Here is a 20940-nt window from a genome sequence, read left to right on the forward strand (position 1 = left end):
CTCTAGAAACACTTGTTTTTTTCATGCGTTGGGCTTATTTGCTTGAAGCTGGGTTTTTTTTTGTATTTGATGAATAGAGAACTTTGAAAACTAAATGAACGAATTCTTTTAAAAGCAATGAAAACAATAGAGGATAATTGGCATCCCCAAAAATGTATACTATGAGGTACGGTTAACACAACATCAAATGCTGGTCTCTACTCTGATTACATTGTGTTTGGAATACTATTAGTGTATTGCTGTTTGCAGAAATCAACCATCTCTGTGAGAGTGAGATTAAAAAAAAAAAAGAATATTTAAAGAGGAGGTGAAGAGAAAACGAAATGACTATGACGCATGTGTTACCAAGCTACCCAATAGGTAGTACCGTACCTAGCTGCTGGCTATGTTTCGTGACACAATCCAATAAGCATGATCATAATACACGACACGCTTTATTTTGACACAAAACGACAAATTGTTCAAATTGACCCTTTAGATAACTTGGAAAGTTATTTTATATATAAAAAAATAGCATTTATAATACGTCTACATTACATAATAATAGGAGCAACGAGACAAAAGGACCACGTTTGTTCCTTATCATTTTGAAAGATTTATAAAATATCATTGGATTTCATAGCATTTTTTTAAAGATTTATTTATATAATCCCCAAACTAAGGGACCACGTCAATTATGTAGGGAGGTCACTTTAATCCAGTCAGAATAAGAAATAGACTATAACGCAAAACTATTTTTTTGATAGCGCTATTTAAATAATAGTACAAAAAGATTAAAAAGTGTATAATTTTTTTAGTTAGATTCAGAGAAAACTAAACTAGTAAATGACGTTTCTCTTTGCAAAGAAAATAAAAAAAACCAGTTTGATATAAAGGGAAATTGACTTGGTTTTTTTTTTTTTTCGAGCTAAAAAATTTCGATTTTTATAAAAATGGATAATCTCATGATTAATCCTAAAAAAATGCCGATTTTTTATTTAAAGCAGGAGACCCAGACACAAACCGGCAATTGCATACAGGATTAAGCCTTCTTTTTTCATTGATCATTACAAAAAAACCATACGTTGTGAAACACACGTCCAGTTCCGAGTAAAGTATAGTATATAATTAGGGCATTTTTAAGTTTTTCAACTTTTTTGGAATTGGAGATAAAAAAAAAAAATTCTTATCCCTTTTAAATCCATAATCCTATTATTTTCTTTTTTTTTTTTCCCTCTTTCTCCATCTTTGCAGTTTTTTTTATAAAAGGTAAAATTCATATTTTTTATAAAAAAAAAATCTAATTTCCTTTATTTTAGTTGGATTATTATACTTTTTAAGTAAAATCCACAAAACTAACATGAATACATATCCATCTCAGCCTATACAAAAATTACAACAAAAGGGTTTAAAAGAACCACCTTTAGCAGGAAGGAAGCGATCCTATTCCTCTTCTTCCCTTATAGAGCCAACATCATTTAATATACTTTCTAATAACCTTTCTGATTCTGGATTCTTATCCATGGTATCCACTGAAAATCAACCTATTGATTCATTTGGAGACAAGTCATCCCAAGAAGACCTTTCTAGTCCTTGCGCTGGTCATACAGCTCAAAAATTAACTGCGCAACGTAGTGTCCCAGCGTTCTTGAATAAATTATACAAGTAAATATAAAATGCAATGACTGTGTGTGTGTGTGTGTGCACTGTTCACGTGCCCGTTTATTCGAGTAAAGTATACATGCACACATTCTATATGAGAATGATAGACTAATCACTGTTTATAGTATGGTTGATGATGCATCTACAGATGATTTAGTTCAGTGGTCAAAAGATGGATTGTCTTTTATAGGTAAACTAAAGATAAACATAAAGCGATTGAATCCTCATATTTTTAAAGTGAGGAAACATGAAGAATTCGCAAAGATAGTACTGCCAAGGTTTTATAAACACAATACTTTTGCTTCCTTTGTCCGTCAGTTGAACATGTATGATTTTCATAAAATACCGCATATTCAGCAAGGTGTCATGATAGCAGAAAATGAACATGAAATATGGGAATTCAGTAATCCACACTTTCAAAAGGGAAGACCTGATTTATTGATATTAGTGACAAGAAAGAAGAATAAAGATCGAGATGCAACGGATGGTGATTTGAAGAACACGACCTATTTTGCAGACAATCTTATTATTGTCAAAAAGAATCAGATAGCAATGGGAGATCAACTAAAAGAACTTCAAAGAGACAATGAAATCCTCTGGCAGGAAACACTGAGTTCAAGAGAAAAATATCACAGACATCAAAAGGCAATTGAAAAGATTCTGCTCTTCTTAACAGCTGTGTTCTCTGATGATTCATCTGCTCTTGCGATAGGTAATAAAAATAAAATATAAACAAAAAAGGATGCTTATAAAAGATGATTAGGCAAACCAGATGTGTTACCGAGACCGTTGATTGAAGAAGCTGCGTCCTTAGCAGGCATCACGATCGATCAAGAAGAAGTGAATAGGATCAAGTCTTCAAGTGCTGGCATTGGTCCTACTGCATTAACAAATGTATTGTCTTCAGTTTTGAAACTTTATTCTGCTAGCAACCAAGATCAGCCACAGGAAAAGATGCCAGTGAAAACTGACACGATTAGACATACTACTGCCCCTGTGGTAAAAGAACCCAAAGCTTGCTTTGCTCCTGATCTTTCACATACTTTAAATACAGCCGGTCGTTCTGCTCAATCGATTACTGAAGAGATTGAGATGCTTCAGATGAATGTTGAATCCTTGGCAAACAATTTGGGTATTGACTCTAATCAATATGATGATGATTTGGATATGGAACATTTTCAAACTAATTATTTGTGGAATCATCAAAAACTGTACTCACCCACAGACCCTCTCTTTCAAGACAACGTCGAACTCGGAACATCCAAAAAGGATTCTCAGCAGCAAAACCCAACAACCGCCCTCCACTCGCCAAACCGTCCAGTCCAAAAATCTTTTTTCGGTCAGCAGCCACCATTTAAAAAGCGACAGGATACAAAATCACAAGTGAGGCAATCGATGCTACCAACAAACAGTACGTTGAAAATGCAACCACAAATCAAGTTGAATAATACAAATGACGCCTATCCATCCTCTTTACTGATGAACAACAACACCTTTTCACCTAATTATCCCAACTATGAAAATCAAAACACAAGGCAGGTGCATCCATCAAGCAATGCAAATTTGTTTTTGAATAGAGCCAATGTTCCAGTTATAAGTCAATCACAAGAGAATTATATTGATTTACAAGACAATTTCCCTTTTCATTCTTCATTTTATAAAAAAACCTAAGCACATCATTCGATAGTATCTTTTTGCTTATATCCACCCCCTCCTCTTTTTAAAAAAATAATAATAATAGTTGTTTATAAAATCATACTTTAACATTCATAAAAGATGAATCATGTAAATATTATTTCAATAGACTTTTTTATAATTTATCCTCAATGATAATAAATGAATTAAAATAAGTGAAGGATTTATTTATGTTTTTTTTTTTTTTTTTTTTTTTTTTTTTTTTTTTTTTTTTTTTTTACAATGCAATTAAAAGTCTTCATTTGCCTCTTTGATTTCATCCATCAAAGCATTATCAGGATTAAGACTTTGAAACAATTGATAATCAAAATTTCCATCAGCCATTAATCTTGCTGCCATACGATCAATAGCAATCACGGCCAGTACGGTTTGTATGTAGGCGTCTATCAAATCATCTATGCCAAGACCCAATTGATTGAAATCTTTACGATCCATTAATATTAACCTGGAAGTGTCTGTTGTCCAGCTACCGTCTGGTAGCTTAATGGATAGATTTGTTCCAAGCATATCCCAAGTGTCATCTATAGACATGATGAATAAAGACATACTTTATCAACTTCACATGTACCATCTTCTCTTAGCTCTCCTAGCAGTGGAAGTCTAGCTTTACGTCCATAGATACAAACAGGTTTAAAGCCATCTTCACTTCCTGTGTGAATGAATGAGAATACAAAGAAAATCATCAAACAGGATCTCCATTTACCTGCTACCATCATACGAAGATCACTCACAAACGTATTACTCTTCTTATTCGGAATGGTTCCAACATGAAAGAACTTTCCTGTTCTTGTCGCACTTGACCAAGAAGCATTTCCGACAAGTGATTGAACGATAAACTAGGACAAAATCAATAAAGTTCATCGATCATCAACCCTTTACCTTATCGTAATGATGGTCTTGGCTCAAGAAATCATTGAGTTCATTCTTGTTTGTGATCGTGTAGACTCCTTGACCTGCATTACTATAAGGAACTTTCAGAACCGCATGCCCACCCATCGAACGAATCCATAAAGGAATTTCACCCAGAGTGACATTATTGATCGTCTCTGGTGTCTTGATCGATAGTCCAGTGTCAACAATTTCCGAATTATAAAAATCATAAGCTCTTGAGGCCATCATTTTATTTCTACCACCAGCAAGACAACTAATGATCTGATTCATGACGATCGTCCTTGTCTTTAAAGGAAATCGATTCCAAGGCTTTTGAGTGACATAACGAAAACAAGCACGGATGGGGTGCCAATCTAAAGGAGGAGGAGATGAGAAAGAGAAAGAGAAAGAGAGAGAGAGAGAGAGAGAGAGAGATGGATTCACTTACTCTTTTCTTTATCACGAATATAAAGTACTTTGTCTACCCATTTGGCGTCAGGATCAGGATCATCAGCATGCCATTCTACATGCCACACATGTTCTTTTGCTACATCAGCCAAGACAGCAGCATAACCTGTGGATTCCATCATGTTCTTATCACATATCACGGCCAGTCCACCAAGTTGAGGATCTGCTTTTGAAAGTTGATGTTGAAAGGCAGATTCAATCACCACACGATAACCCCCTTGTTCGTTATGCTCGCCCGTTTCAGATAAGAGTGGCATTGATTTTTGACCGGAAGGACAAGAGTTGGTTTCGATCACGATCATTTGACGATGGCCCGAAGCGGTGGTTACATTAAATAGATCAGAGCCTAATCGAATTGAATGAGCTATTCTTTTTTACTTTTTGCTTTATTTACCTGCCCACTGAAAATGTTTTGGTGTATAGGACAATACCTTTTTTAATAACTCTGGTTTTACTTGAGGATTCAGATGAGTATAACGAGCAATGATACGTTCATTTCCCAAAGTGAAAAATGATTGAACGAGTGGATGAATTTGAGCATTCAGCACTCTTGGATAAAAATGCTGCTCTGATTCAAATTCACCTTGACCAAATTGACGTACTTCACCTTTAAAAGAAAATTTACTTTTTTCTCCAGGAGGTGTCTTGGGTGGAGATGTAGATGTGATATCATCTATCTTGATTGACTCATTAGGCCCTAAAGGAGGTGATCTTGGTATGAATGTGTTCAGTCAAATAAATGGAAATGATTGATCGCAACAATACACTACATCAAAAAAGCGAAGATGTGGTTTATAAACAAGTGAATAGAGTCATATCAAATAGATTAAAGATAGAAATAAATAGAGAACCAATCCTTATTCCTCCTGTATTTATTTTCTTACGCATGGCTCTGCATGAATTTTTGTTTTGACATTAAAATTATTCTTGTGAGACTTGATTTAAACCAATTAGAGCTATTTATTTTGGGATAATGAAAAAAAGGTTGGCCAACTTATTTTATCCAATCAAAACGCATGCTTTTATATAATGCGCATTAAGCCTTAAAAAAAGGACTGTTTCAAATGAACAAAATAAAAATCATTCTTTGTACAACAATTTATAACAAGTTTGTTGGGTGTATAAACCATCAATAAAGTTTAATTTTTTCTATTATTTACAAGACTTGTTCCCAAGTTTTATGTTGAATTTCTTGTTGATTGAATCGATCGATAACACGCTTGTATACTTCCTTTCCATAATATTTCTCAAGGTCTGTATTTTCTGGTAAACTGTCGTGAGTATTCGCTTCTATTCTTGTCATGCATACAGTATTCAAATAACCAAGTCGTTTTGTTTTATCCCATCTCGTTAAACATAATTTGTCACTTGGACCAGATAGGATACTCTTTCCATGCCACATTTCTTCAAAAATATATCCTACATCACGTACATCCAATGTACAAACCCTAATAGATTAAATATCTATTTGCTATCATTCACATCTTACATTTCTTTAAATCTCTTTTGTTCTCTAGTCATCATCTCTTTATGAACCCTTCCATACAATCCTTCTCTTAATTTAATAGCAAGTGGATCAAAATCTGTATACTTTGCTATACAAAGAATAATATTCGCTGCTATGGCCATACCAAACATACTAGGAATAGTTCCTAACACAGGCAAAATACGTGCTCTAAAATCAGGTAATGCCGCAAACTCTTCTCTATCTTCAACTTTTTCTTCCTCTTTTAAACAAAATCATGAGTTTTTTTCTTATACGCATCCTTTCTCTATCTTACCCAGTGGCAATAGTTTCACATGGCTGGGTTTTTCGGTAGAGTAAGCTACTTGTATTCCACTAAGAATACCTAATTTTTTCAACTTTTTTCTAACTGCTCTCGCAAGTGGATCCTCTAAATCGATACACAAGTAAGCTCTTTTGTCCCTTTCCTCCCTCTCTCTCTTTTTTTTTTTTTTTTTTTTTTTTTTTTTTTCTCATTTACCAAATGTCTCGCTTATATCGGCAATTTGAATACGAGATGGATCAGCTTTTGCACCAGCTCCCATTGAACTAATAACATTTAATTTCTTTTCATAACAATATTTCATTAAATCAATTTTAGTATTGATATTATCAATTGCATCAATAACAAAATCAGGATTTCCTACATGAATTAATATTTCATTGATCTTTAGTCTAAATAAACTTACCTCCCAACAAATCATCAACATTATCTTCATTCAACAAATCAATACAATCTTCCACTTGTACAAAGGGAGCAATCTCGTTAAAATGTTTTTTGATACATCGAACTTTAGGTGTACCAACGTCTTCTAAAGTCGCAACAGCATGACGGTTTAAGCTACTTAAAGTAACTTGATCGAAATCAATGATTCGAATGCGCTTTATACCAGAACGCAAAAGCATAAGCGCTGCCCAAGAACCTACACCACCCGCACCGACTACAATCACAAAAGACTCTCGAACCTTACGCGCTCCTTTTTTGCCCAGGAATTCAGTCATTTTGCTTAATTGTGCTTCAATCGACTGTTCTGTAAACAAGTTGGGTGGAATATGGTGGCTAATGGTTGTGCCTACGGGCGTTAAATCAATAGGTCTATGTAACTCTGCTTCTTTAAGTTCGTCTTTTAAAGATCTCGCTCTTAAACGGCGTTGATTGGTTTGATAACTAATAATACTGACGGCTGTTAGAGCTGAAGCTGCTACTGCTGTCAGACTCAGCTTGACCGCATTGGAATTTCGTTCTAGAAACTGTTGAGTAGTTTCAGCAAACAGTGTAATTGTTGACATCTTTAAAGAAACAAAAAAAAAAAAAAATATTTTTCTGGTTTTGTAGATTGTGCTGGAAATAGTCACCAACCAATCAAAAGTCAAATTTCTCTCGTGTAAATTAAATACTTTAGCATTATCCTTCAATTAAAACAAAAAAAAAAAAAGGTTACAAAACAAAGAAAAAGCATCATTTTGGACGTTTGTCTACTCTATTTGAGTTTACAAATTAAACTTTTGAACACTTTACATAATATTGATTTCTTTAAACAATTTGTTTCAACTAACAAAAATGACCGAGTATAACGGATCTAGAGTATTTAATAATCAATTGTCTTTCTCTATACTAAAAAAAAATACGCGAAAAGAAGCAAGAAAGATTAGCAAAAACAGCTCGAGAGACTAAAGAAACAGACATGGTTTAAAAGAGCGAACTTCGCTGTTTGAACAATGACCAACTACCAAACAACCACACAACTGCTTTTCTTTGTTCTCCCCCGCTTTTATCTTGGTAGCTACATGGATTCCGTTAAAAGAGACAAAGAATCAAGTATGCCTCCTTTTTTTTTTTTTAGCTTAATTTGCATTATAAAATTCGAGAATGTTAACATTATATTTTCATAGGAATTAGTCCATTTTCACAGGTCAATAAGACAACAGTGCTTCAAGAATCCCGCTGCTTTAACGATTCACCTCTTGACATTGGAAAATGTCGAATGTTACTTACCAAGATACTTTACTTATTCTCTTCGGGCGAGCCTTTCAATACTCAAGAAGCAACAGTTTTATTTTTCAACGTCATTAAGCTTTTTCAGTCCAAGGATGTCAGTTTATGCATGTTTTAATGTCCAATCTATACTCATTTTATATTTTCAATAGATCTTTCTTAGACAAATGATGTACCTTGTCATTAAGGATCTATCCAACACTGCACAAGACGTCATTATGGTCACACAGTCTTTAATTAAAGATATTCAATCAAATCAAGAGACCATCTACAGAGCCAATGCTATTCGTGCCTTATGCCTTATAACTGATGTAAAACAGTAATATAGCTTTGAAGGCAAAAGCCTAATGCAACCTCATCTACTGACTCATACTTTTACTTGCAGCCCTCAATGATTCAAGCAATCGAGCGTATCATCAAGGCATGCATTGTAGATAAAAATCCTTCAGTAGCAGCAGCAGCACTTGTTTCATCTTATCGTGTGTTTAATTCATCAAAAGATATTGTACGACGCTGGGCGCCCGAAATTCAAGAAGCCATTCAAAGCAAATCTGCATCCGGTGGATTTGCTTCTACTGCCTCTGGATTTCTATCAAGTTTTGGTTCCTCATCAAGTCAATCACAAATGGTTCAATCAAATAGCCATATTGTTCAGTACCATGGCTTGGGGTTGCTTTATCTTATCAGACAGCATGATCGTGTAGCAATCGCAAAGCTTGTTCAGGCATTTTTTAGTACAAGTGGTCAAAACGACATGCTTAAAAATCCTGCTGCTGTCTGTATGCTGATTCGATGCGCCTGTAAAGTATTGGAAGATGATCCAGGGTAAGAAAAGATGGTTTGATTGAAAAGAATAGCTGTTGACAAAATGCCCTCCCCCTCTTCCTTTTTTTTTTTAGATCTGTAAGACGTATTTATGAGCTTCTGGGAAGCTATTTGAAACATAAAAGTGATATGGTAAAATTGGAGGCAGCACGTGCTATTTGTGAAATGAAGGATACAACATCAAATGAAATTCATCCTGCCATTTCAGGTAAAAAGAAGAGGAAAGGGTTGGATGCATTACTTGATTTTAAATTAACAAGCTCACCATAAACTATACATGTAGTCTTACAATCATTCCTCTCTTCACCAAAGCCTACTCTTCGACTTGCTTCTGTACGCACTTTGAATAATCTTGCCTTACGCAAACCTTCTGCCGTCATTTCATGTAATTTAGATATTGAAAGCCTTGTTTCAGATTCAAATCGTAGTATAGCTACGATCGCCATAACAACCTTGCTCAAGACAGCTAACGAAACTTCTATTGACCGTCTTATGAGTCAGATATCAAAGTTTATGGGAGATGCATCTGATGAATTCAAGGTGATCATCGTCAGCACCGTTCATTCACTGTGCATCAAATTTCCTAGAAAGCAAGTCGAAATGCTAACCTTCCTGGGTAGCCTCTTACGTGATGGAGGAGGATATGATTTTAAAAAGACGGTTGTCGAGGCAATGTTTGACATTGTTCATGTTATTTCTGAGTCTAAAGACTTGGGTAAGCTATATTTCTAGCCATTAAAGAACTACATCATTAAATATTTATTTACATAGCATTATCTTATCTGTGTGAATTCATTGAAGACTGCGAATTTACCAAGCTTTCAGTCCGCATCCTTCATCTGCTTGGTGTAGAAGGACCCAAAACAAATTCACCTACTAAATATATTCGGCATATATATAATCGAGTTATTTTAGAAAACACTATTGTACGCGCTGCAGCCGTTAATGCCTTGGCCAAATTTGGACTAAGCACGTCCGAAGATGATGTTAAAAGTAACATCAAGGTGTTATTGATACGTTGCCAAGACGACAGTGATGACGAAGTTCGAGATCGAGCAACATTGGCTCTTGAGCTTATGAAACAAAGAGATTCGGGAAAGCAATGTGGCTTTGATGGGTCGTCTTGGGCTCTTCCTATTTTGGAACGAGAGTTAATACAGTACATCGGTTCAAAAACCAATGAAAAGGCATTTGATTTAAGCACAATCCCCATCACCAGCAAAGCAGTCAGAGCGAATCCCTCTAATGAACAGAGACAGCCGACTGATAGCATCATTCCTTTACAGACCGATAATGTGTATAACAAGATGAACAACTTGAATGCTCGTCAAAATAGTCTATTAGACCAAAAAGCTATATATACTGAGGCTCTATCTTCTGTTCCAGAAATCACTACCTTTGGCGCGCTATTAAAAAGTTCAAAAAGAGTCCATGTTACCGAAACTGAAACTGAATATGTTGTTTATTGCGTGAAGCATCTATTTGCTAAGCATATAGTATTTCAATTTGATTGTTTAAATACACTGAATGATCAACTGCTGGAAAACGTGGAGGTGGTCATGGATATTGATAACCAAGAGTTGGGTTTAGTAAAAGTGTTTGATCTCCCTGCTTCCAAGATAGAATACAATGCTTTGAAACATATTTATGTAGCTTATGAAAAACAAGAAATAAGCAGTTTTCCTGTTGGTAAAAATAGTCTATAACAAAAGCAGAAACACCTTGAAACCCTTTTTTCATTATCATTACCATAGCTTCATTTTCATGTAAACTAAAGTTTACAGTCAAGGATTGTGACCCAGTTACAGGAGAACCTGATGAACAGGGATATGAAGATGAATACCGAATTGATAATATAGAATTATCTATAAAAGACTATATACAGCCAACGTATATCTCTGAATTTGAAGAAGAATTCAATAAGTTAGCCGATGGAGAAGTAGTTCAAGTTTTCGCCCTCGATCTTAAAAAAGCTCCTAACCTTCAAGTAGCATGTACAACAATTATAAACCTGTTTGGATTACAACCACTTCAAGATAGCTCTTTGCTCCGCAATCCTAACATTCATACCTTGATAATGTCTGGCACATTCTTAACAGGAAAAAAGATTCTGGCAAAGTGTCGAATGATGTTTAATTCTGCTTCTGGTGCTGCTTTTGAATTGTCAGTTCGTAGCGAAGATATCGCGATTTCTGAGGTGGCCCTTTCTGCTATTAAATAACCATTTAATTAAAAAGACATACTAATATACGCTGTTATTATTGTTGCGTGTATGGACTGATAGTATCAATGCATGCCTGTTAAATTCATATATTAAGCAATTTAGCAAAAAATCCAAAATGTCTCAAATCACTCCTTTAAGAAAAATGGATTATACACCTTCTACTAAAATAAACATACGTTGATGAATATTCCTAATGCAAGGGTTGCTTACACTTTATTTGGAAACTATTGGTATACTTTTGAGAAAACAATTCGTGCAAATAAAATAGAAAAAATAGTGCAAAAGTAAAAACAAATTTAGCGTAGAAGCAGGAAAAAATTTAGATCAAAAGAAAAAAATGGTGCAAAAGATAGAATAATAGCAATAATGAATACATATAAAAGAAAAAAATTATCAAGTAGAAAATAAATAATATATTAATACATGAAACTTACCTATAACTCGAAACCTACATTCAATAATAAAACAAGCAACAGCTGAATATTAATAAACAAAGTACCAAGTTATTGAAGTTTAAGCATACTAAAGTGTATCCAGGGTAACACGGCGATAATCGTGCTAGAAAGTTAAAGGGTTTTAGGTAAATCTCGTCGTTCGTTAGTCAGTCGTGGTGCTTCAAGGTCACAGAAAGTAACATACACAAATTGGATGCCTCCTGGTCAGATCGCTCACTTCTATCAATTACTTGCTGCATTGGTTCCTCCCCTTCTGGTCCCGGTCTATGGCATGGAAACCCCCTTCTCGCTCGAAAATCCGCTTACCAACAACATCTTCGCCAACATCTAGAAGATATTATACCCAAGTTACCTTCTGGATGGTCTGCCGAGAAATCATGGGATCACATTAAACGTCAAGTTAAAAAGATCACACGCACTTTCGCCGTAGGTTACACTAATTAGCGTACAAAAACCATCCGCAAACTACAAAGCAATCGAAATAAATTTTTGCGTAGTAAACCACCATTAGCTATTCGCTTACATCAATTGCCTATTTTCGATCAACAAATTGCGTCGCTACAACAAGAGCTTACTGATATTCTGGCTCTCAAAGCTAATATTCGCTGACAGGAAGCAGTTGAAACTTCGATCAAGTACCTGAAAAGTATGTATCGTAAACGCACAGTTGAACAACACATTACCACCTTACGCTCTGACAACAATGAAGATCCGGTCGAAGGCATTGATCAACTACTCCCCATCACCCAACAGTTTTACCAGCCTTTGTACGATGCGGACCCGGTCGATGATCTTCAGCTCGATTCCTATCTCCAAGCTATTTCCGGTCTACCACAAGTGACCTCAGACCATTGTGATATTCTTACGGCACCTATCACTATCGACGAGATCATTCAAGAGACAGTATGCGAGAAAAATAAGATCAGCAGCCCAGGGGAGAATGGTCTTGGCTACGCCTTTCTGTACCAACTATTTGGCTACCCTCCTCTACAAAAATTGGCTTTAAAGGTATATAATCAGGCACATAACTCCAGTACCTTTCCACATTCATGGCAAGAATTACGGGTAAGACTGTTGGCAAAAAAGAGTGATTTAACAAATCTAAAAAATTGGCGATCTACCTCGTTAATCAACTGTGATGCCAAAATTTATACCAGAGTTCTCAACTCACGAGTGCGACAGGCGACACCATCCCTTATCAATCGATGTCAAACTGGGCTCATACCGAATCGCTTTATCGTGGAAAACGGCCTCGTGCTTATTGTTGTAATGGAACATGCTCGTAAGGTCAATCGTCAGGAAAGTACTCTCCTTTTGGACCAAGAAAAAGCTTATGATCGGGTACACCTCTCTTACTTTACGCTCGGTGTTACTACAATTCGGGTGCCCAACGGTACTTGTGAACTCTTTGATTGGGCTATTTTTTTGGTAACCGGGTCCGGGTCAACATCAATGGACATCTCACAGAAGAAGTAACTCAATCTCGCGGCCTTCGTCAAGAGGATCCGCTGTCGCCTCTTCTGATTAATCTCACGTTAGAACCGTTCCTAAGATATTGAGATATTTGCAGATAATAAATTTGAGAATTAAAAGGGAAATAGTATATGAAAGCTAGTGAATGAGTCTCTATGTAACCTCTTTATTAGATTTCAAGACGAGAGAGAGAACCCATTTAATCAAATTACGCCTTTATATAGGAAATAAAATTAGTCAGGGACCGAAGTGAGTTCAAGGTCAATTTTAGTATTGAGCTTGAACAATATAAATATTGTAAATGAGTCTTAGAGAATATGTAATATATAATACTATGTATTCAGTATTTGTTATTTCTTATATAAGATTTAAGTAATCTCATACGAATAATAAGTATTTAATGGGGTAAATACGACAGATATGTTTTACAAGACACTTCTTTGTTTGGATTCTCATTTCTTCCATTGTCAGCCAACCCAAATCCTCCTCCTGCTCTTAAAGTACTCCCTTATGCTGATAATGTTTGTGTTTTTCTATCTTCACCTGCAGATTTCCTACGTCTTCAACATCATCTACAGACCTACGGTCAAGTATCCAACTCTAAAGTGAACCTTTCAAAAACTGAAGCAATCTTTCTTGGTGGAAAGAGTTCCAACCAAGGCAGCAACTTCTTGCACAGCACCAGATCCTCAAATGGCATGATCATACTAAATCACAGCCTCTCCATTATCTTGGATTTCCAGTTATAGAATCTATTGCTCAGTGAAGGTATGTAGAAGACCATCTGTTACAAAACATCAAAACTCAATATTCAATATATTTTCAACGGGATCTCTCTATTAGAGGCCGTGTAACTATGACTAACACTCTGCTGCTATCTAAATTGTGGTATTCCTTGAGAGTTGTCTCACTGCCAAAATCCTTCTTTCGACTGATTCGATCAATGATCTACCAATTTATCTCGAAAGGTATTAAACCTGGTTTCCGATATGCACTGTTTTGTCAACCTCTATCCAAGGGCGGATTGGGTTTGTTAGACCTTTTTATCTGACATTGTAGCTTACAAGTCCGATGGTTCCGTTTGCTGTTTACTGATGACCTTCAGAGCTCCTGTAGTCAAGTATATTTGAAGGATTTTACACGAAGGCCCCACTCCTCGGGTACTTCCTCCTTACTATCTTGTTTCTTTTCAGCTCTTCGTTCAACAGCAGATGTGTCTGTTGGTTCTTTTCTCACTGTGCTTTATACCACTATGGATTCTTTTCTGAGCAATGGCATTCGTGAAGCTCAATGCATTCCATCCACTCTGCTATGTCTATCCATTTACTCGCTTTTTTCGGAATCCCTGATGGTCATTGATTACGAAGTCCTCACCGCTCTAAATCACGGGTAAGACGCTATTTTAAATATGATCAGTCACTCAAAAGGATACGGCCTAAGTTGGCGTCAGACTCACCGCCTCATCCTCGATTATCAGCCCGATTACTACGAGATTTACAAAATCGTATTGTCAAACTGAATGAGATGACTTGGCAGGTCATATTGAATACATCTACTGATCCAGGTAGTGTGACAGATTATCCTTTTGTCACATGACTCACAAGATCGTTCGAATGGGTTTCTTTCTGTCCTCGAGTATACCGTCGGACTCAGCTCGATTCTATGCTTCCTTGCCCGGCTTCTATCATACTGTCTGATGGTTGGTTGCGTTTCTGGAACCTCACCATTCTGTCTGAAGCAAGATCGTTCTGTTTTTGCTTTATCCACTGCAAATTACATAGTCAATCATCTATAGCCCGTTTCAACCCTGATGTCAGTGCTATATGCAAGTACTGCAACGTACACTTCGGAGATATATCCCATCTTCTCGTGGAATGCCCTCATAAATGGTCCATTTGGCAAGAAGCTCTGTCTCGTTTTGCACCTCACCTAGATTTCAACGAACTGATATCCTTACTCTTTTATTGCATCTGACACGCTTCGATTATGTTTACAACACAACTCTGCTCCGCCTTAGTTATTATGTCCTTTTATTTCTATGACGTGCACATTGGCGATACATTTTTTATGGTGTTCCTCTCTTACCTGAACGTATTGTCACAACAGCTTTTGAAAAAATTGGGACGTTCAGTCTTCATTAAAAGTACACCACCCAATACGACATATAACTTATTTTAACCTTAAACAAAATCCATTCTTCACTGGCGTGCTCAATGGCAATATATCTTCGACATATCCCATTATCACGGCCCCAACTCATTTCTACTATTTCTGAAAAATTCAAGCTCTCCCGTCTTCATTAAAAGCACACCACTCGCTGTGACGTGTGGCCTTTTTTTTTTTTTTTTTTTTTTTTTTATCTAATTAATAAATCAAATATCCTACAAAAAAAGAGCTCGTCGTTCTTCATTCTCTTCAGACCTTCTTCTTCTAGTTGGGCCTCTTCTTTCAATCCCAGCACGTTGAAATCTCTCTGGTATTTCACTATTCAAGCGAAGGTTACGAACAATATGAATCATGCTTAGGCATGTCACCAAACCCCGATTCCATAAACGTTCACAAAGTTCTTCAGCACCTGAACTGTTTTACACAATCACTTTGCAATTTTGGTTTGTACATACAAGAGACAAAAAAAAAAAGTCAGCAAACAATTTTGATAATCATTGATCAGAGTATTTGATTACCTAAGTAAACCATGACAAATAACTTCAGGATTATTTCGTCTTTGATATGGCTGTGGATCCGGCATTCTCTTGAAGGTTGTCAAACTACGATGTCCACAAGAGGGGCAGCACTGACTTGTTCGAAACTCATCAATCAAATGCATTAAGAATCCATGTTCCTTCAGCAGCCTTCTTAACCCGACGCCTCTCACAGGTTCTTGATACCGGGTATTTGGAGCGGAATAGCTACCTATAACAAAAATAACATAGTTTCCAAACTTATTTTTCAATTTGGTGACCATATCCTTGCCTTCTAATGTGCCTGGACAATTTAAATTTTCGGTGAAAGAGATGAGTAGTCAGATGATTGGTTGTAGTTTCAGTACATGTTTTTGTAATAATTCAGTAATCAATGCACGGTTTCTAAAGTATTTTTCAAAATTTTGTAGACCTAAAGATTGAGAATTTACAAGAGTAGCTTTTGCATTTTGTACTTCCTGTGGTTCAACAGCTTCACAGATGCAACGATACTTCTTTGTTTTCTCCATCTTATCTTAACAAGACATGGTGTATCTATATGTGCGTAGTGCATCAGCAGTAGAATTTTCATGTACACAGTATAAAAGGTATCGTCTTCCAGGGTCAATAATATTACAGCGATCAGTAATATCTCCACGTTGTTGAACATTAAGGTCTGTTATGTAAGGCTCAGGCTCTACAAAAGTACTTTGAAGACCAATATATCGACTTTTTCTATCCTGTCTTTTTTTAAAGACTGTGACGCTTACATCATCTGTTTGGATAGTTTCACGAAATCGAAGCACATTAAGTTCTTGAGGTTTCAAAGCTGCAGAATTCATATCAATTATCTCGGTCCAGAGGTTCATTTTATTGATGCTATTAGTCCACTGACGTTCAAGAATATTTTGACAGAGAATTTTACTATCAATTGCTGAATGGCCAGGTATCCAGGCTCTGCGAAGAGGAACGCAATTGAAAAATAGGTAATTTGAGAGCTTCAAATTAGAGAGCAAGCTGATAGAAGGCCACCATATGCTCACATGGGTTAGCTTTGGCATCATAATAAATATTGTTTTGTTCGAATGTGTATCGAACGGGATACGAAGTCAAGATGGGTGTTAGTCTTTACAAAGTTTGGATGTAAACTGGGGCTTGAAAAAAAACTTCGACAGAAGATGGATCAACAATTATGGAAGCTAAATTTCCTTGAATTGTCTTGCCAGTCGTGTAATTTGTTCATAACTTCGTTGGAGATTGCTTCGTTGTCCTTACCTTCTTCTCATCTTTATCTAATCAAGTCTGCTTTTCTTTGATGAGTTTATAATAAGTTATTGATTGCTCGACGAAAATGATTACCAAAACGGGCTTCAATATTATTAGTATAAGCAGTGTCTATTTTCAGTCCTTCCACTGAAGATGATTGTTGAGTATATGTAAGCTCGGACCTTTCATAAGTAATATGATCAAGGTATCTTTGAATGTATTGACCAATGAATGTACGTCTGCGAGATGTTGCCTCACCTACACGACCACAACAATAACGTACTAAGGATAATCATACTTTAGAAAAGAATTTCTTATTAACATAAGAAGCGATATCAAATCTGACACCATCTTGAAGTGCGCAGAGAAATATGAATTTAGATGAGGAGTATGCATGTGCTGTAGTAGTATAGATGATGTTTATGAAGCCCTCCGATTGCTTTCGATACTGTTCCTTCCACCCAATACCATCGATAACTGATTTAATGGGTAAGATACGATCACCGAAAGCAAGAGTTACAGTAGTACTCATGGTGTCAGCTGGAGTTTTCAGTAGAGAATATCCATTGATAATGAAGGCTAGTATCACGTATGAATTGGGAAAGATGTGAGAGAGCAATTATTATTTTATATCAAGCATAATTTACCTGTTTGAATATGTATAAAATTAGTGCTGTCACAAATTAATAAGGTATGAATGTAGGACTGATAAAAGTAAGAAAAAGAAGGAAACAAACGGGGATCTATATAATGTTGTGATTTTTCTAAGTTAGTAATAGCCAAATAAGTCGTAAGCTATAGAGTTTTTTTTTACATAGAAACAAGATGCTCTTTATTAAAATGTGTTTATTTTAAGGAGGCTTAACCATAATTTCTTTGTCTTGAGATGCATAATAATTAGGGCTTCTCAGAAGATCTATCATGTTGTATTTCCATTGGGCCATCTTCGTATTTGGTTTCTGTTCCTTTGTTCATAGAATTGACATTAACAATATTTTTGGGCCATAATATCACTTTGATTATTATCATTTTGACTAATAGTTTCAATAGTAGCACTATGAATATAAAAATAAAGGTTAGGTATTGAAAGGACTCAACAAAAACATAAAGTAAATAGACCGTCAAAATATAGAATACCTAAGCAGGCATTTAAGTCATCAGCCTCGATGCAAAATCCAAATAGTAAAAAGCCACGATTATTCTGCATCAAGACAAAGAAATGAAGATGTAACTTCTCAAGCTAGAAATAATAAACATACCCAAAAAACAATGAAATAAAAGGCTATTTTTCTTCTATTAAAAAGGTTCTATTACTTGTAGTTTATTTTAGCTATATATTTTCTTAAAGAATTACAATAGCAGTGCTTGTTCCTTGTTATGGGATATATTAAAACAAAGCTAATGGCTAAACATAATTATGAATGTATCAATAAATGAATAAAGCTAAATGAACATGAGGCGCTTTGTGGCATGATAGAAAATGGGGGGTACGGTGCTTTTGCATATGTACCCAAGACAAGGACCAAAACAAGAACATTTGAATGCCATTTTTCCTTATGGTGTAATAAACAAAGTAAAAAGACCAAGAGAACCTGTCCCTTCGAAGAAGAGAAAGACAGCAGACAGTTCTCAAACTTTTGAAAATACCAAAAAGGGAATGTTACTGGGTACTATAATTTCATTGTAAATACTCTTGGTATTTTGTATCAGCAAGAGTAATTGAAGAGCAGATACATTGTCATAGACAATGCTCCTATTCACAAGAATACTGATATCAGACAATAGATTGAGCAACGCTGCTACGACTATAATTATCTTTCGGTTTATTCCCCTGAGCTCAACCCAATTGGACAATTTTGATCAGTATGTAAAAGTAAGCTTAAAAGAAAAGAGCTTTTGCAGGAAGAGACATTATCATCTAGAAATGAAGATACATACAGCAGAATACTTTTGAGAGATACTCAAGGATTTTGTACATATTCAACTGCTAGATTCGAAGACTGTTTAAACCGTAAGCCAATATAGTATTCTTTTTTTTTTTTTTTTTTTTTTTTTTTTTTCATGCAGTTCATAATCCAAATGAAACCTTTTTCTGAGCTTGAATAGTTTTTTTTTTCTGAAGTTGTACGAGTAATTTGTAAAAATAATGTATAGCACTTTAATCATGCAAGTTCTCTATAAAAATAATGCTACAGCTGACAAAGTTACTAACTATGACAGAGCGTACACATACTCTACAAGCATAGTTCCTCTTAAGCGCCTTGTCATTACCGAATGACTCTCTTCTGATGTGTCTATTGCTGCATATATACCTTTCAAAAAGTCACTCACAATGATATGCTATATCAAAAACACCGCTGTGGAAACGACGTACACAATGTATTGACTCCCTAGACAAACGGATATTAAAGAGCATATGTCTACAACTTTTACAAGATAACTTGGAACAATGGCGTACTGTACGCAACTCTAGTCTTCTCTCGCTGTGTAGTCCTAAAATTTCTTTAGATCCAATCCTTTTGTTACCGATGTCAAGAACTGAAAGAAACCGATGTATATGCTAGGAACTTGGTTGGTTGTCTAGTTATAAAGCAGCTCCTTGTGTTCGCCACCTGTCACAGCTTTTTATAAAACAGCATGCTATCTACTGCCTCGACATGCATAACCGCCTGCAAATACTGGAGACTACAACTGATTACCTATCTTTCTTTTTCAATAAGCTACCTAATCGCAAACCGTGCTTATGTCATAAAAAAACTATTTTGGATGTCCATATGGTCCATAATCTGCACTGTCTTGCAGGAACTTGACTACCTATATCACCAAATAGAGCTACCACCACCAACAGATCCTGGGAAGCAACTGCTTGAATGGTTATTTATTCCCCCATAACCATTATAAATAACACTTGTTCCATTATTCTCTCAGTCACAGTATTTTTACCCTCGAGTCCAGAGGGGTTTTAGTTATTTTTGCCGTCCAGAACTGACCAATGCAAAAAAACGATATAATAAAACACCACATGCTCAATTTGGCTTTATATTTTATTGATGAATAAAAAACTTTTTAAATATATAGCGCTCTAATAATCTTAGTTGTCCAGTTTGAAGATGATTGTTTTGAAAAAAAAAGTCTAATAAAATGAAATGAAAAGAATTTTATATAAAAAGGCTTCATGGATCATCACATAATGATATAAGTCTACCGAAGCAAGGTTTATAAAACTTAACAAATTTGCCGGAACAGATTAAAAATTGACCAGATATACATACGGAGTAATAAAGGCCTATAAAGAACGAGAAACTTTAGTAACTTGTCCTTTTTAAATGTTATCAACTAATATCCACAGGTATGACAGTGTGTTTCCCTTCCTACGATAGGAATTTGTAAGATATTCGATCGAGTATTATAATTTGTGCATACCCAAAGTAGAAAAAGATTTTCTACAAGTCATGCATTCTTTATATCTGTCTTCACTCACAAAATGAAAAGTATTATTTGTATTAGGCAACACAAATGAGTAAACCAGTTCATGTCTATTTCTAGTAAATAAAGTTTCTTTGGAAGTAGAGATTGCTAGATCTACAACATCTGAACTACCGACATTCCCATTATTGTTCTGTTGTATAATTTGGTGAACCAAAAAAAAGCAACCACTTTCCTTGATCAGTTTTTGAATTCTTTTCAATTTGCTTTAACCAAAACCTAATTAATCCCTTTCGATGTCCAGTAATAATCAATTCCTTGCTATTCCATTCAGTTAATTTTTGCTTGGACAGAAGTTAGTTTTGTTCTATTTCGCTTAAAAACAGATGAAAATTACCTTATAAAATATGCATGAA

General features: G+C 35.5%; 7 protein-coding genes across 7 annotated transcripts; 3 read left to right on the forward strand and 4 right to left on the reverse strand.

Annotated features, from left to right (window-relative positions):
* Positions 1-1501: 1501 nt before the first annotated feature.
* On the forward strand, positions 1502-3238 carry RO3G_10499 (uncharacterized protein; the record flags this gene model as incomplete). The annotated part of the gene is made up of 5 exons (XM_067665084.1): positions 1502-1644; positions 1767-1831; positions 1880-2353; positions 2405-3052; positions 3219-3238. The coding sequence occupies 5 exons, from the start codon at positions 1502-1504 to the stop codon at positions 3236-3238; spliced, it is 1350 nt and encodes a 449-aa protein (XP_067521185.1).
* Positions 3239-3564: 326 nt separating this feature from the next.
* RO3G_10500 (uncharacterized protein) lies at positions 3565-5562 on the reverse strand (the record flags this gene model as incomplete). The annotated part of the gene is made up of 6 exons (XM_067665085.1): positions 3565-3857; positions 4040-4172; positions 4216-4580; positions 4655-5020; positions 5069-5371; positions 5559-5562. 6 exons carry the CDS (start codon positions 5560-5562, stop codon positions 3565-3567), a joined length of 1464 nt encoding a protein of 487 aa, XP_067521186.1.
* Positions 5563-6159: 597 nt separating this feature from the next.
* Positions 6160-7468, reverse strand: RO3G_10501 (uncharacterized protein; the record flags this gene model as incomplete). Its single annotated transcript, XM_067665086.1, has 4 exons — positions 6160-6269; positions 6456-6524; positions 6660-6821; positions 6868-7468. The coding sequence occupies 4 exons, from the start codon at positions 7466-7468 to the stop codon at positions 6160-6162; spliced, it is 942 nt and encodes a 313-aa protein (XP_067521187.1).
* Positions 7469-8341: 873 nt separating this feature from the next.
* Positions 8342-11220, forward strand: RO3G_10502 (uncharacterized protein; the record flags this gene model as incomplete). The annotated part of the gene is made up of 6 exons (XM_067665087.1): positions 8342-8485; positions 8560-8999; positions 9074-9207; positions 9283-9714; positions 9771-10688; positions 10754-11220. 6 exons carry the CDS (start codon positions 8342-8344, stop codon positions 11218-11220), a joined length of 2535 nt encoding a protein of 844 aa, XP_067521188.1.
* Positions 11221-12326: 1106 nt separating this feature from the next.
* RO3G_10503 (uncharacterized protein) lies at positions 12327-13154 on the forward strand (the record flags this gene model as incomplete). The annotated part of the gene is made up of 2 exons (XM_067665088.1): positions 12327-12686; positions 12861-13154. The coding sequence occupies 2 exons, from the start codon at positions 12327-12329 to the stop codon at positions 13152-13154; spliced, it is 654 nt and encodes a 217-aa protein (XP_067521189.1).
* Positions 13155-15532: 2378 nt separating this feature from the next.
* RO3G_10504 (uncharacterized protein) lies at positions 15533-16701 on the reverse strand (the record flags this gene model as incomplete). Its single annotated transcript, XM_067665089.1, has 3 exons — positions 15533-15731; positions 15836-16064; positions 16470-16701. 3 exons carry the CDS (start codon positions 16699-16701, stop codon positions 15533-15535), a joined length of 660 nt encoding a protein of 219 aa, XP_067521190.1.
* Positions 16702-17390: 689 nt separating this feature from the next.
* RO3G_10505 (uncharacterized protein) lies at positions 17391-17630 on the reverse strand (the record flags this gene model as incomplete). The annotated part of the gene is made up of 1 exon (XM_067665090.1): positions 17391-17630. One exon carries the CDS (start codon positions 17628-17630, stop codon positions 17391-17393), a length of 240 nt encoding a protein of 79 aa, XP_067521191.1.
* Between the last annotated feature and the right edge of the window lie 3310 nt (positions 17631-20940).

This window comes from Rhizopus delemar, genomic scaffold, assembly GCF_000149305.1.
Source record: "Rhizopus delemar RA 99-880 supercont3.8 genomic scaffold, whole genome shotgun sequence".
Lineage (NCBI taxonomy): Eukaryota > Fungi > Mucoromycota > Mucoromycetes > Mucorales > Rhizopodaceae > Rhizopus > Rhizopus delemar.